Raw genomic sequence first — 13478 nt, 5'->3', positions numbered from 1 at the left:
TATAAACAAACATTTACCATGGCACAATAACACAATGACAAGATGTACAAGTACGCGTCAATGTAACATAAAAAAAAACACACTAAAAAGCATATATTGGCACAAAATGAAGACAAGAATACAAAAAATATCGAACTATAACACGATGACTGGATGTATAAGTACAGATCCACGTAAAATAGATACTACCAAACACAAAATGAACAGCAAAAGTGATATTCATAAAGACTAATGAAAGAACACGTTATTCAGATGATATACACAGTTTGTACCAAGTTTCTTTTCTTCAAGACCATCGTTTATTATTTGTGAATCTGACATAAAATATAATTGTAAAACCATTTAAACGGGAAAACCAACGGTTTAATCTTTATAAAAATGAGAAACACTTATGAACCACATAAACAGACGAAACTCACTCAACATCAGACCATGACTTGGGACAGGTGCAAACAATAGCAGCGGGATTAAACGTTTTAATAGTAACAAGCTTCTCCTTTTTCTGAATCAATAGTATAAAATCAAAACATAGAAAGATACACTATAAATCACCCATTGGAAGGCTTAACTCTATCAAAAAACGTAGTAACACATGTAAACACACAATGAACGAATACATGTCATCTATGGTACAATGCAAATACTTAGTTAATACAAAAGTGGTTAATAATTAAGGTAAAACGTAAATAAAAAGGTTTAAACTAAGGTAAAAGTATAAAACCGCTGTGAAATGTTAAACAATGTTTAGAAAAACATCAACTTTGAAAAAAGATTACGTCATAGTATACACAGGTAAATAAAAAAAAGGTTGTAGTTTGTGTATACTCTTCCGTTTAGTAATACCAAGAAATTTCTTTTATATCAATACAACTTATCTAACATATGGGGTGAATATCAATGAGGGAAATATACTTAACATAACACAGTAACTAAAGACAAGCAACACGAACACCTACAAAATAACGGGGTAAATCTAAACTGCTGTGGAAGGGTGAAAAGATCCTATTCAACATGTGACATTCATTGTGTTACTCCTTTGAAATAAGTTAATAGGTTATATCAAGCGATAAGACATCACGCAATTGTCTGTTTTCCATCCCTGGTACTTCACCAAATTATGGACCATTGGTGATGTTACATTTTCCATGATTTCAAACTATGAAATGAAATATTTTGTTTTTATTCAAAAAGAAAAACACTTATATAACTTAATTAAGAAAATTTTCAAACCATAAACTAAATGTATTTTGTTACACATTTGTTATAGTTTAGATTTTCTTGAATGATTGTTTGCTTAATCAAGTAATTAGCGCATGGTAAACTTCAAGTGAAAATTGTATTAAATCAAAGATAGTCAGTTTTTTTTATTCTGGACATGAAATATTTATGTTATCTAGTATATGTATATGCAATTATGTAATACATTGTCTATGCCTCGATAAAAAAAAGTGTATTAAATACAATTAGCGGATAGTTGAGTTCATGTATGTCATTTTTTGTACAGTGGTAAATAAGTGTAGGACACATTTAGATTGTGTGGATTACTAATGCCTTGGTTTGTTCCACCAACAAAGTTGTTCTGTAAGACTCTAGAATGCAGTATTGGTTTTTCCGGTCGTATCCACCCATGACCTGATATTTGTATCCTGAATTTGATTTCCATTTAAATTCATTCCAGACGGTAAGGGACTCATAAACACAGCCATCTGTTAAATATTTAAAGGATGTTTATTGTAAACTATTGTTTGTATATACAAACCTAATTTCTATCAGATAAGCATTATAAATGTAGGTACCACGCAATACCGACAAGGATTGTTTTTTTAAAATAGATCTTAATATATTTATAGTTAAACAACCTTGAACATTAATTAACAGTGAAACAGCTACACCTTAAATGGATTTCTAGCCTATTGAGGAATAAAAAGACTTGCACACAATGTATAATGTATAGAATTAATAATTTGTTTTGCAAATATATCAACGAAATGATTCAAGCTGTGTTAGAATCTGCATACTAACGGTTTAATCTGAAATGCAGTTCAATATTTCAGTTTGATTTATAGGCCGATATGGCTACAAATACAAAAAAAAAAACTTTTGGGTTAAAGTAACTGTCTTGATACGGGTGAGGGGGGTCATATGATACGTAATAAGAAAGGGACGGGAAACGGGAAATATGTCAAAGCATCAACAACCCGACCTAATAGACGAAAACAGCCAAAGGCTACCAACGAGTCTCAAACGCAGCGCAAACATTTCACACTCCGATAAAGGCTTCATCTGGTTTGTTTTGTTTTTTTAATTTCATATTGCTCTTGACTTTAATTATCTATTTTGTATATCGAATTAGCAATACAAAAAAATCATACATAAAATTGAGAATGGAAATGAAGAATATGTCAAAGAGACAACAACAAGTCTAAAGAGCAGATAGCAACTGAAGGCCACCAATTAGTCTTCGATGTATATATATTTGCCAAGTAGATCTAAACATTACAATAAAGTCAAACATGATACATGTGATACCTGCTGACTTGATGTCTGCCAAGGCGACCAACAGCAACAATAGGATGCTGAAATTACTGCAACTATTGCTTCGATAACGGACAGTCCAGCTATGCAATATGATAAAATGTACCCGTCGTTTTGGTACTCGTCAAATAAATGCTGAAATAAATATATATGATCTTATAAAACCATTTTGACTCTAAAAATAGAATCTTCCATTTTTTTCCATGACTTAAAAGAAATTGAAAAAGACGCGACACAAGGAAATTAAAGACACTTACTCAATCGTTAATTTTAAACATTCGACTTGGACGATAGTCAATATCATCATTTAAATTGACAAATTATAGTTCAAATTTCCTGGTTACAAAAGGCGTTATAGTATACGTATGTTTACTGCAAAACTAGCGTAAAAGTGCTTTTGTGATAAATTGTTAGCTCTTTCTACAAACACGTAGGGAACTTCTTCTTTACCCGTCATGATCAAAATCGAAAGAAAAGTATGTGTTTAAAATTAAAATACCTAAAATGTAGCTGTATTTCTGTCAAACAAACCGATAGTCAAGTGTGCTATAAGTTATAATCGCCTGTATTATAAAACGAATATTATGGTGTTTTTTTTATTTAATGTCATAAAACTTTATTTAAATATATGTCTACTAAATATTTCCTTCGAAATTGTTAAGGTAAGGAATCAATTAAATGTCAAACCTGTATGAAATATTCCAAGTGGAATGTACACGGAATATAGTAGGAATATTGGTCTGAATTCCTACCAGAAAATAGTGATATTCTAGTCAGACAGTAGTAGGAATCCACACGGAAAATAGCCGAAAAGTTTACATTAGCAGGAATTTCTTAGTAGGAATATTGTATTTTTACCAGGAATATGCAAATTAGCAGGAATAATTTGGTAGGAAAATAAAAATCCTAATAGAAAATTTAGTAGGATTTTTTTAAATTCCACCCAGAAAAAAATATTATCTGGTAGGAATCTAAAAATATACAAAATGTAAGTGTATATTCACATATACACAACTGGGTCAATGATTTAAGTTTGAATCAAAGGAAATTCATGAAATAAATTCATTTTTAAAAAAATGGACTTTTAAAATGTATAAGGAAACTGCAATATATGCAAGCTAGAAATTGTGTAAAACATAAACATGAAGAAAACCAAAATATGCCTAGTTGAAATTAAGAGTTATGTATATATTCTATATTGTAGTTGTGTGACCCTAGCTGGCAGCAATTTTGCATTCTTTTCCCCTCCAACTTTTGAATTTTGAAATAGAACCTGCTTGCATGTAACACTGCAAAATGTGTGTTCTTAGCAAACAGTAATCCACTGCAAGATATTTCCAGGAAGAAAGATTGTCTGGTAGGAATCTTGTACAAGGAGTAGGAAAATAAATAATCAAATCAGATTTTCAAAACAGAAAATAATCTACACAGACTTTTAAGATTCCACCTAAGTAGTAGGATTTCGGAAGTAGGAATACAAAAAAATCCAGTCAGAATTTTGTTCATTTTCCATTTCCGCCTACTTTCTATATGGAATCTTTGAATCTAGGTAGATTCCTACTTCATTCCTACAAGTGTCTAGGTAGAATCCTACTATATATTTCGTACGGGAAGTTCTGTATTGCAAACGCCGCTTCGCTTTGTGTTGTATGGTAATTTGAATGTTTTGCTTAAAAGTCAGTAACATATATAACTAGAATAATAAATACGAATTTATAACATTATTACTTACAAATAATCCAACAATAAAAGTTAAACTAAACATAATTGGAACAAAAACTGCTGCCCCAATAATACTGCACACCATGAAACCTATTTTCTAAAGTAAGAAACAATATAAATATGAACTAATAAATTAGAAGAGATTTTTTTTTCAAAATAAAAAACACCTTTTATCTGTTGTTTGAATTCAAGTTTTATGATATTCGTGTAGGTCAATATTTTATTTTCTTTTTCATGTTATGTGGACGTTTTAGGATAGTTTTTTGGCTCGTACATTTTGCTTTTGTCATATCTAAGATGATTTTTTGATTTATTGCCTTTAATTGTCTATGCGGACAACCAGTTATTCTAGTTTACAGCCATTTGCCCGTCACCTTCATAACAATGTCACAAATTATTAAAACAAGCCTTATATTTTATTTTATCTAATCAAAGTGTTAATTATAACCTTTGAATAATTTGGTGTGTTCATCAAGTGCTTTAAAGACGTTTTCTCTGAATCATGTTTTACTGCTTTTTTGTGAGAGTACCATGGAAAAAGTTAAAACCACAAAATACGAATTTTCACGGAAAATTTTAATAAGAAAGTCTTTTTTCGAAAAGCTCAAACACATCAAATGAATGGAAAACTGACATATTCCCGACTTGGTTCACTAATTGCCATAATTATATTAAAATGGATTTAACCTAGTAGGAAAGTTATTAAGGGATATGTTCCCCTTTGAAGATTTTAATTATATATACCTGGCATTTTAAGTTTGATTCTGTTTTCTTTGAAATGTTCAGGGGTATGCATCCAGTCATAATAAACTATAATTGAATTATTATTATTATTATTATTATTATTATTATTATTATTATTATTATTATTATTATTATTATTGTTATTATGATAGGTTATATCCGCAAAAAAATGCACGTATTTAGAATACATTTCCTTAGAAAGATGACACATTCTTGTTTTGTCATAGAATTAACGACATACCTTTTAGACGTTACTATATACCATTATCATATCTCAAACTTTAACTTGGTGAATTTAAACTTTCATAAAGAATTCAACTAAACTAAACCAAACTATTTTTGTTATGTGTGGTTTAAACGTTGTTTCTCGCATCCTTCATAGAAAAACAAATGTTGTTATTTTCATGATATCTTCATTCAAGACTTTATTATTTAAAGGTCTTTGCTGCCTCCATCCCATAACTTTCGCTTCGCCTTTTTTCTTTACAAATTTGACATTTAAATTTTGGTGATGATAATAAGACAATAAGACTATCATTTTTCAAATTTGTATAGACCTTATTTAAGTGGTTCGGATATGCTCTATAAATAAAGGCAACAGTAGTATACCGCTGTTCAAACTCATAAATCCATGGACAAAAAACAAAATCGGGGTAACAAACGAAAACTGAGGGAAACGCATTAAATATAAGCGGAGAACAACGACACAACACTACAATGTAACACACACAGAAACGGACCAAGCATCAGACAAAATCCCACGAGAATAACAAATATAACATCAAAACCAAATACATGAATTTGGGATAGAAAAGTACCGTGACACGTCTTATCGCAATGTGAATTTACACTCAAAATAAGAGAAAACAAACGACGCAACGTTTAAATGTAACACACACAGAATCGAACTATAATATAACAATGGCCATATTCCTGACTTGGTACAGGACATTTTTAATGGAAAACATGGCGGGTTGAACCTGGTTTTGTGGCATGCCAAATATCCCCTTTTACAGCCATGTGAAATATACCATTAAAATGGCACCTCAACACCACAGGACTACAATATAGATAAATTGGAGAATACGATTGACAAAGAAACACACGAACAACAGCCAACAAAAGGCAACAAGTTGGAAATTTTTATACGCCAGAAGTACATTTTATCCACACAAGATCTACTAGTGATACCCAGATACAAAAGTTTGAAAGCCGAAACAAGCGCAAAGTCGAACAGCATCGAGGACCAAAAGATAACAAAAATTGTGCCAAAAACAATCAGGATTTTCCCTATTATTTAGAATAATTTATACTTTTGCAAACAGTAAATTTATAAAATTACTAAACAAAAGCTGTACATGATAGAATTGAAATATTAACTTATTACAGGAAACAACTGAAATACATTGCATAACCAGACATTTTCAACACAAAATGTAGACACATCCGAATAAGTTTAAACCTCAACGCCAAGTGACGTCATATTTGAAATTGTAAAAAATGACAAAAAAATGATGACGTCATTTGAATTTGTAAAACAGATCATTAAAAAATGAAAAATGACGTCATTTGAGTGAATAAGATAGAATTAGGATTGATTTAAGATTATATTTGAACTAAATACTGATATTGCATTTAATAACAATGCACATTTTAATATTTATTAATAGCAAACTAAGGTAGCAATTACCTACATGTATATTATAAAGCTATGTCCGGTTTGTTTTGAATCTTACTTCAAACGTAAAATATCGTACTGATTACGTTGAATAAAATGAAATCTAATAAATGAATGCGGTGATTAATTTTCTTTACCATAACACATAAATATAATAGAAAAGACGTCAACACATTTGACAAAATCCGATGAGAATTACAAATATAACATTAAACATTTAAACTGAATACATGAAATTGGGATAGACAAGTACCGTAACACGTCTTATAGTAATGCGAATTCACACTCAGCAAAACAGTCACAATCGGGAATAAGTCAAGTTTGGTAATTAAAAGATTAGACGACATAATGACAAACAACAATCTACCATGTGGTAAAAATGTCCTTAGCTAGTTTGGTTAAAAACACATCGTATGGATTCACCAATTCGTGATGGTGTCCATAAAATTTACGCAGTGTCAATTTTAATCTGTCCTCCTCATAACTTTGTTGGAGCAGTTTCTGCGTGAGGAGCACACTCCTGTATATGAAGTCCGTATAGTGTGAACAAGCACGAGAATAACGTATCAATTGTGATATGTACACACCATGAGAAGGGGCAGAGGGTATGTTACTGCTGAGAAATGGGAAATTGATAATTGGGAAGTTGAAATCGTCCCGTTTATCATAGATTGTCATGTGACGTCGTCCATCTACGTCAATATTGAAGTACCGAATCTGACGTCTTTGTTAGCTTATGCAATAACCATAGTTGCATATATTTACTAAATTCAAACTCAAGTTTTCTTGGTTGTGTGTTTTTATTTTCATTTACCTTCATGATGTTAAAGAAAATTCATGGTTCAATGATCAACGTTAAGATTTTCTTAGTGTAATTCAATTTGTCAGTAACTAAGAGAAATAAGACAAAAATATTGACTGTTATAAACAATACGTATCTGCTGATGTTTGTCTGACAGGGATCACAAAAAATCAATCTCGTTTTAAGTTTAGGTTTAAGTTTCCTTGATACGCACGAAAAGAAATAAATCGTCTTAGAAAACTGATATGTTATAAGTTATTAAGGGCCTTGAAATGATTGTCGTTTAAATCTGAATTTTATATTTTGTTACGTCATTAACATGTATATAAACCAAGCCGTCCACTTTTCGTTTGTATTTTTTAAAATGTTTATCGACGACCTTTCAGGACTTGCCTTATGAACTTGATTTTCTCGGTGATAAAGGCCAAACGACGATTTAATATAATCGGTGTAATTTTGATCTTTGCTAGATAATTGTATATTATCTTATGACGCCGCATCAGTTGATATCTAAATAAATAACAAAATTCGCTTTATCTACATTGATATTGATGTCAAATAGTAATTGTATAAAAGCATAATAACATTGGTAAAAGTTTCCGAGTTTCAAGTGACGCTTACAGAAATTTTTTTATATTTTTTTTTATATTTTTTTATATACTGACTTGAAATTGTCAAGTTTTCAAGATAAATGCAAATTTGATTTACACAAACTGATGTGTTTTTCAATTTCAGTAGATGAAATAATAAGTGGCCTATGAAATTCAATTTAGTTTATAATTTTCGCTATCATTAATAGCTTGATCTGTGTCATCTCACGAGAGAATAATAAAGGCAACAAATTCTGGTTTGGCAGAAAATTTATTAAATGGTTGGAATTTAAAATCGCATATTCATGCACCATCGTAAAGCACAAAATTCACATTTTGAAAAATTATTTCGCATCACTGTGCACGGAGGCAAACAGGCAAACAAAGGAGATCCGAAAATACTTAGAATTGTTGAGCTACTAACCCCTCATAAACCAAACTAGACTAGACTTTTGAAATGTTTCTGAAACATTGACTTTTGCTGAAGCACCTACTGGAATAAAAACAAACATATGATACATAATCGTTATTATATTACAATCAAAAACATACCATTTAAACTTAAAACAATATCAAAATTAATAGCAGGCAGCCATCAACGTTCCTAAAATATTCTAAATTAAATATAACAGACTTACCCATCCAGAGCATATGATTATCGGTAAGTTATAGACAATCAGGAGAGAGCTGGCACTTATTATCAATTGAACTATACTCATGATCAATAATACTCCGCCGAGCCCAATCTGTCCACCACCTAATATTTTAACTCTCTTCCCATAGATTATTTGTGGAGATGCGAGATTTTCTGTTGGTTGCATCATCACAACGATTGACCCCTCGTTGTTTCTTGTAGTGTGCATTCTACTATAAAAACAATTACTTTTTTGTTTTAGTTAATAGAAAACTTAATGCTGACTATATACAAAATTGATATCATATGTACTTAAGAAAAATGACAACTATAAAAATGTGTATTAAAAAAAAAGGTATAAATCAATTGAAAGATGTGTGCACTGGTATGAAACAGCCACGAATATTATTTCTACTTTATCCGATTACATTTTAAATTATTGTCACAGTTTCTCAAAGTTAGTTTGTTTTATTGTTTTTTAATTTTTTTAGCATTTTATGTATTTTTCCCATCGAATGTTTAAATGTGTGTGTTACATTAATAATTAGAAAAAAATATAATCTAATAGTACAAAATGAAATCTACACTTTATAGATACCAAGCATCTGTATCGCTTTTCGTCAGGAACAGTCAATGCCGTTGAGGAGATGTATGGCATAAAAGAAAACAAAAAAAAACAAAAAAAAAAAACAATAGCCAAATTCTTCTAAGGTCAATTTTGAGTAAAAAGTTGAAGCTGTAATCTTTTTGTGCCTTATGAATTTATGAAGAAATAGCTTAAAAAGGGTTTCTTATAACACATGTAAGTACTGACAACTGAGCTGGTAATATCGTCTGGGGACTTAAAGGAATGCAATAACGGTATCGATTCATTGCTATTAAAAAGCAAAAGCAAAAAAACAAAAAAACACACATTAAAGGAGTCAAGCGTCCGAAGCAGTTTTCCAGATTTACCCTCATCATGAACGCTCAAAGCCGAATGTTCGAAAAACAAACCTATACAACAACTGAAATAGTTGATGAGCAATATAACCAAAAAGGACCTTAAAATAATAGCAAATCTGTCCATTCTGCATGGTGTTCTTAATTATTTATAAACTTAGAAAAGGACAGTTATAATTTTTTGGAATTTTGGAATTTTGGATCCTCAATGCTCTTCAACTTTGTACTTGTTTAGCTTTATAAATATTTCGATCAGCGTTACTGATGAGTCTTATGTAGACGAAACGCGCGTCTGGCGTACTAAATTATAATCCTGGTACTTTTGATAACCATTTATAAGGTGTGTTACTGTAATTCAAGTCAGAATCAACGTGCTTAGTACTGGGATGGCGATTCTGTTCGGGGCTAAAGATCAACCAGCAGCGGTATCAAACAAGTGTTGTAAAATTAAAAGAACACTTTGTAAATTTCCTGCGTTCAAAGTCCTATTCTTTCAAGCTTTCATGAAGAACGCAGGAAGTGAGTATTTGAAAGCCACAGGTAAATAAGAGCCACAAAAATTGAATAGGTATATGTCCAAAAATGCCTTTAATATTATTCAAACTTTCCTAAATGGGGTTCCACCTAATATTTTTAATTACCAATCAATTTAAAAGATATTTTAAAGTGGGATTGGTTACGTCATGGGGTACTGTAGTCCTGGCTCTAAACTGGACAAGTGTTTGGACCAATTTTTCACCAGCAGTGGTTGGTGGAAAACTATAGAAGTTCTCATATACATTCTAAAATGATTGCATACAACGTTGTTATTTCCTGTCTTAGTGAAGAATCCAGTGTTGTTGTTCTACCTCTCCCATACCATTTTACAATTGACACTTGTTATTAAATCTTAAACAGTGGTTATCTAAAGTATACTTTTAAATGTATTGTCTAAATTTGTGAGGAGAATGTTTGCCCAACTATGTACTGGCTTCCGAAGCTACACAAAACACCTTACAAATATAGATTTATTTCGTCTTCAAGCCATTGTTCCACTACTAAATTGTCTATTCTTCTTACCAGCACACTTGGTACAATTAAAAACCTGATAATAAATTGTTCAAATAAGGCCTTCGAAAATAGTGGAATTAATTACTTTTGGAGTGACAAGAACTCGTTGTAAGTACTTGATAAATTGCATGCTTATTTTGGTGATTTTGAATCTGTTCAAAGTTTTGATTTTTCTACCCTGTATACCACATTGCCTCACATTCTCATTAAGAAACAATTCACATACCTAATTAAATGGGCATTTAAAAGTCAGACTGTGAATATATATGTTCAAACTCTTTTAGGTCATTTTTTAGTAGCAATAAACAAAAAAAAATATGTCAATTGGACATGCTTTGATACTATATATGCCCTTGAATTTTTACTAGATAACATTTTTGTTCGCTTTTGGGATTCCGTATATCGTCAGATTATCGGAATTCCAATGGGGACTAACTGTGCACCACTTATTGCGGACCTGTTTTTGTATTGCTATGAGTTACAATTTATGACAAAAATAAGCAAAGACCCATTGAAACAACATCTGATAAACAAATTTAATAATACTTTTAGATATTTGGATGATATTTTGGCTCTCAATAATGACGACTTCAGTATGTATATTAAAGAAATGTATCCTGTTGAACTTACTTTAAATAAAGCTTTTACTAGTAATGACCACTGCCCTTTCCTCGATCTTGATATCTATATCATTAACGGAAAGTTTAATACTAAAATTTATGATAAAAGAGATGATTTTTTATTTCCTATCGTTAGTTATCCATTTTTAGATGGTGACGTTCCCTTGTCACCATCTTACGGTGTTTATTTATCTCAACTTGAACGATTCGCTCGTGTATGTAACAATGTTTTAGATTTTAACGAGAGAAATTTATGTATTATTGAAAAATTATTACACCAGGGTTTTCGATATCACAAACTAGTCAAAACATTTACTAAATTTTATCATCGGTATAAGGACATCATTCGTAAATATAGCTCAACATGCAGACTTCTTATACGTTCAGGTATTTTACATCCAATTTTTTATGGAAATATTCTTTATAAAGCACAAAGGTGTCAGTATTCACCTCAAAAACTAACAAAACCTTTGAATAGACTTATTAAGAAGGGATATAGTTGTCAGGTCATTAAAGATTGCATATTTTGGCGTTAATATTGATTCACTTATAGGGTCTTTGCATCGGAACTAAACACATTTATTCAAAAACCAGTTGTTGGCATGACACGGGTTATGATCTTCTCATATATGTTATGATGGTATGATACTAAACCCCTAACGGGACGGATTATGCCTGATGTTCATATGATAAAATCATAATCTTTCAGTCAGTTTAATTGAAGTCTGGAGCTGGCATGTCAGTTAACTGCTAGTAGTCTGTTGTTATTTATGTATTATTGTCATTTTGTTTATTTTCTTTGGTTACATCTTCTGACATCAGACTCGGACTTCTCTTGAACTGAATTTTAATGTGCGTATTGTTATGCGTTTACTTTTCTACATTGGCTATAGGTATAGGGGGAGGGTTGAGATCTCACAAACATGTTTAACCCCGCCGCATTTTTGCGCCTGTCCCAAGTACAATTTGGAAATTAGTATGGCGATCATTATCACTAAACTAGCATATATTTGTTTAGGGGTCAGCTGAAGGACGCCTCCGGGTGCGGGAATTTCTCGCTACATTGAAGACCTATTGGTGACCTTCTGCTGTTGTTTTTTTTCTATGGTCGGGTTGTTGTCTCTTTGGCACATTCCCCGTTTCCATTCTCAATTTTATTGTGCACGGGTAAAACTTTAACTCCAAAAAATGTTTTGCTTCTACCAATCACATTTCCTTTTTTGTCCTTAATATAGATATATTTTCTCTGATTAATGAGGTTGATTGATAGTGTTATCTTGTGTAATCTTTCTTTATAATTCCTTTTATTTTATTATATATTAAAACATTGTTTTCTTCACAGAAATGTATTGATTTTTATATAAAGACGTCTCAAAGCGAAACATAAAAATGAAACTTTTCTTCAACGTCTCTATTTTTACATGTGTGTTATATCTCTTTCAACTTCCTGGTTCTGCATAGTTTACTCTGTTTGCAAAACATTAAACAGTACTGATAGGAATTAACAATCAAAGTAAACAGTATCTCTTAGATACTACTTTTATTTCATATTTTTGATAACAAAAAAATGTGTACTTACAGTATTGTCTTCCATATTACTCACCGTGACGATCTACAATTTTCTTTCTAACGGAATGATCCTTAGAATAAACATTCAAGCACTGTTACTATTCCTGGTAAAAATATTGATTCAAAGTAATCGAATGTATAACATAAGGACAATTTTATCTTATTGGTAAATTACAAAAAGAAATTGTGTAAATTGTACATACCGGTTATTGGCTATGTATATTTTTTTACCGATATTTAAAGTAAAAAAATGGGCCAATTTTAACTGCGTATTTCACTTATATTTATTCAAGTGGGACGCAATTTAACAATGAATGATTAAAATGGAACAGTAGTTGTTGTATTATCAATTGATCATTTATTCTTGTCCAACACATTAAATCGATGAAACTTCGAAAGGTGTGAGATGTACAAATTTGCTTTTTTTGTACATCGATTCGTACAACATAAAGTAAGAGACACCAAATCATGATCCCGTCCATAGAACCTGTGAATTGCTTATTTATGCAAAAGGGTTTCAACATGTTACTTGTATAAAATGATATTTACTCTGAAGCTTGTAAACCAAATGTCTATTTTCTTTCAATTACAT

At 31.0% G+C, this 13478-nt stretch overlaps 1 protein-coding gene across 4 annotated transcripts; it reads right to left on the bottom strand.

Moving 5' to 3' along the window:
- Positions 1 to 814: 814 nt before the first annotated feature.
- Positions 815 to 13135, bottom strand: LOC143079380 (uncharacterized). 4 transcript variants are annotated; one of them, XM_076254667.1, is made up of 7 exons: positions 13090 to 13107; positions 12897 to 12990; positions 8710 to 8938; positions 5002 to 5067; positions 4268 to 4354; positions 2530 to 2670; positions 815 to 1706 (listed from the first exon to the last, which is right to left on the bottom strand). In XM_076254667.1, exons 3-7 carry the CDS (start codon positions 8932 to 8934, stop codon positions 1590 to 1592), a joined length of 636 nt encoding a protein of 211 aa, XP_076110782.1. In that variant the 5' UTR covers positions 8935 to 8938; positions 12897 to 12990; positions 13090 to 13107; the 3' UTR covers positions 815 to 1589. The 4 variants fall into 4 exon arrangements, with proteins under 4 accessions (XP_076110782.1, XP_076110780.1, XP_076110781.1 ...); XM_076254665.1 differs by having other exon boundaries at positions 12897 to 13135; XM_076254666.1 differs by having other exon boundaries at positions 12921 to 13135.
- Between the last annotated feature and the right edge of the window lie 343 nt (positions 13136 to 13478).

The sequence above is a fragment of the Mytilus galloprovincialis genome, chromosome 6 (genome assembly GCF_965363235.1).
Source record: "Mytilus galloprovincialis chromosome 6, xbMytGall1.hap1.1, whole genome shotgun sequence".
Taxonomy (NCBI): Eukaryota; Metazoa; Mollusca; class Bivalvia; order Mytilida; family Mytilidae; genus Mytilus; species Mytilus galloprovincialis.
This window is presented reverse-complemented; position numbering and strand designations above follow the sequence as displayed.

Excerpts from the sequence above, each read along its gene's own strand:
- LOC143079380 (XM_076254665.1), bottom strand. The coding sequence starts at position 8,934 with ATGCACACTACAAGAAACAACGAGGGGTCAATCGTTGTGATGATGCAA. Across the intron at positions 2,671-4,267 it reads CTTTTATTGTTGGATTATTT|CATTTATTTGACGAGTACCA; the intron begins GTAAGTAATAAT and ends TATTTATTTCAG. Across the intron at positions 1,707-2,529 it reads GGCAGACATCAAGTCAGCAG|ATGGCTGTGTTTATGAGTCC; the intron begins GTATCACATGTA and ends AATATTTAACAG.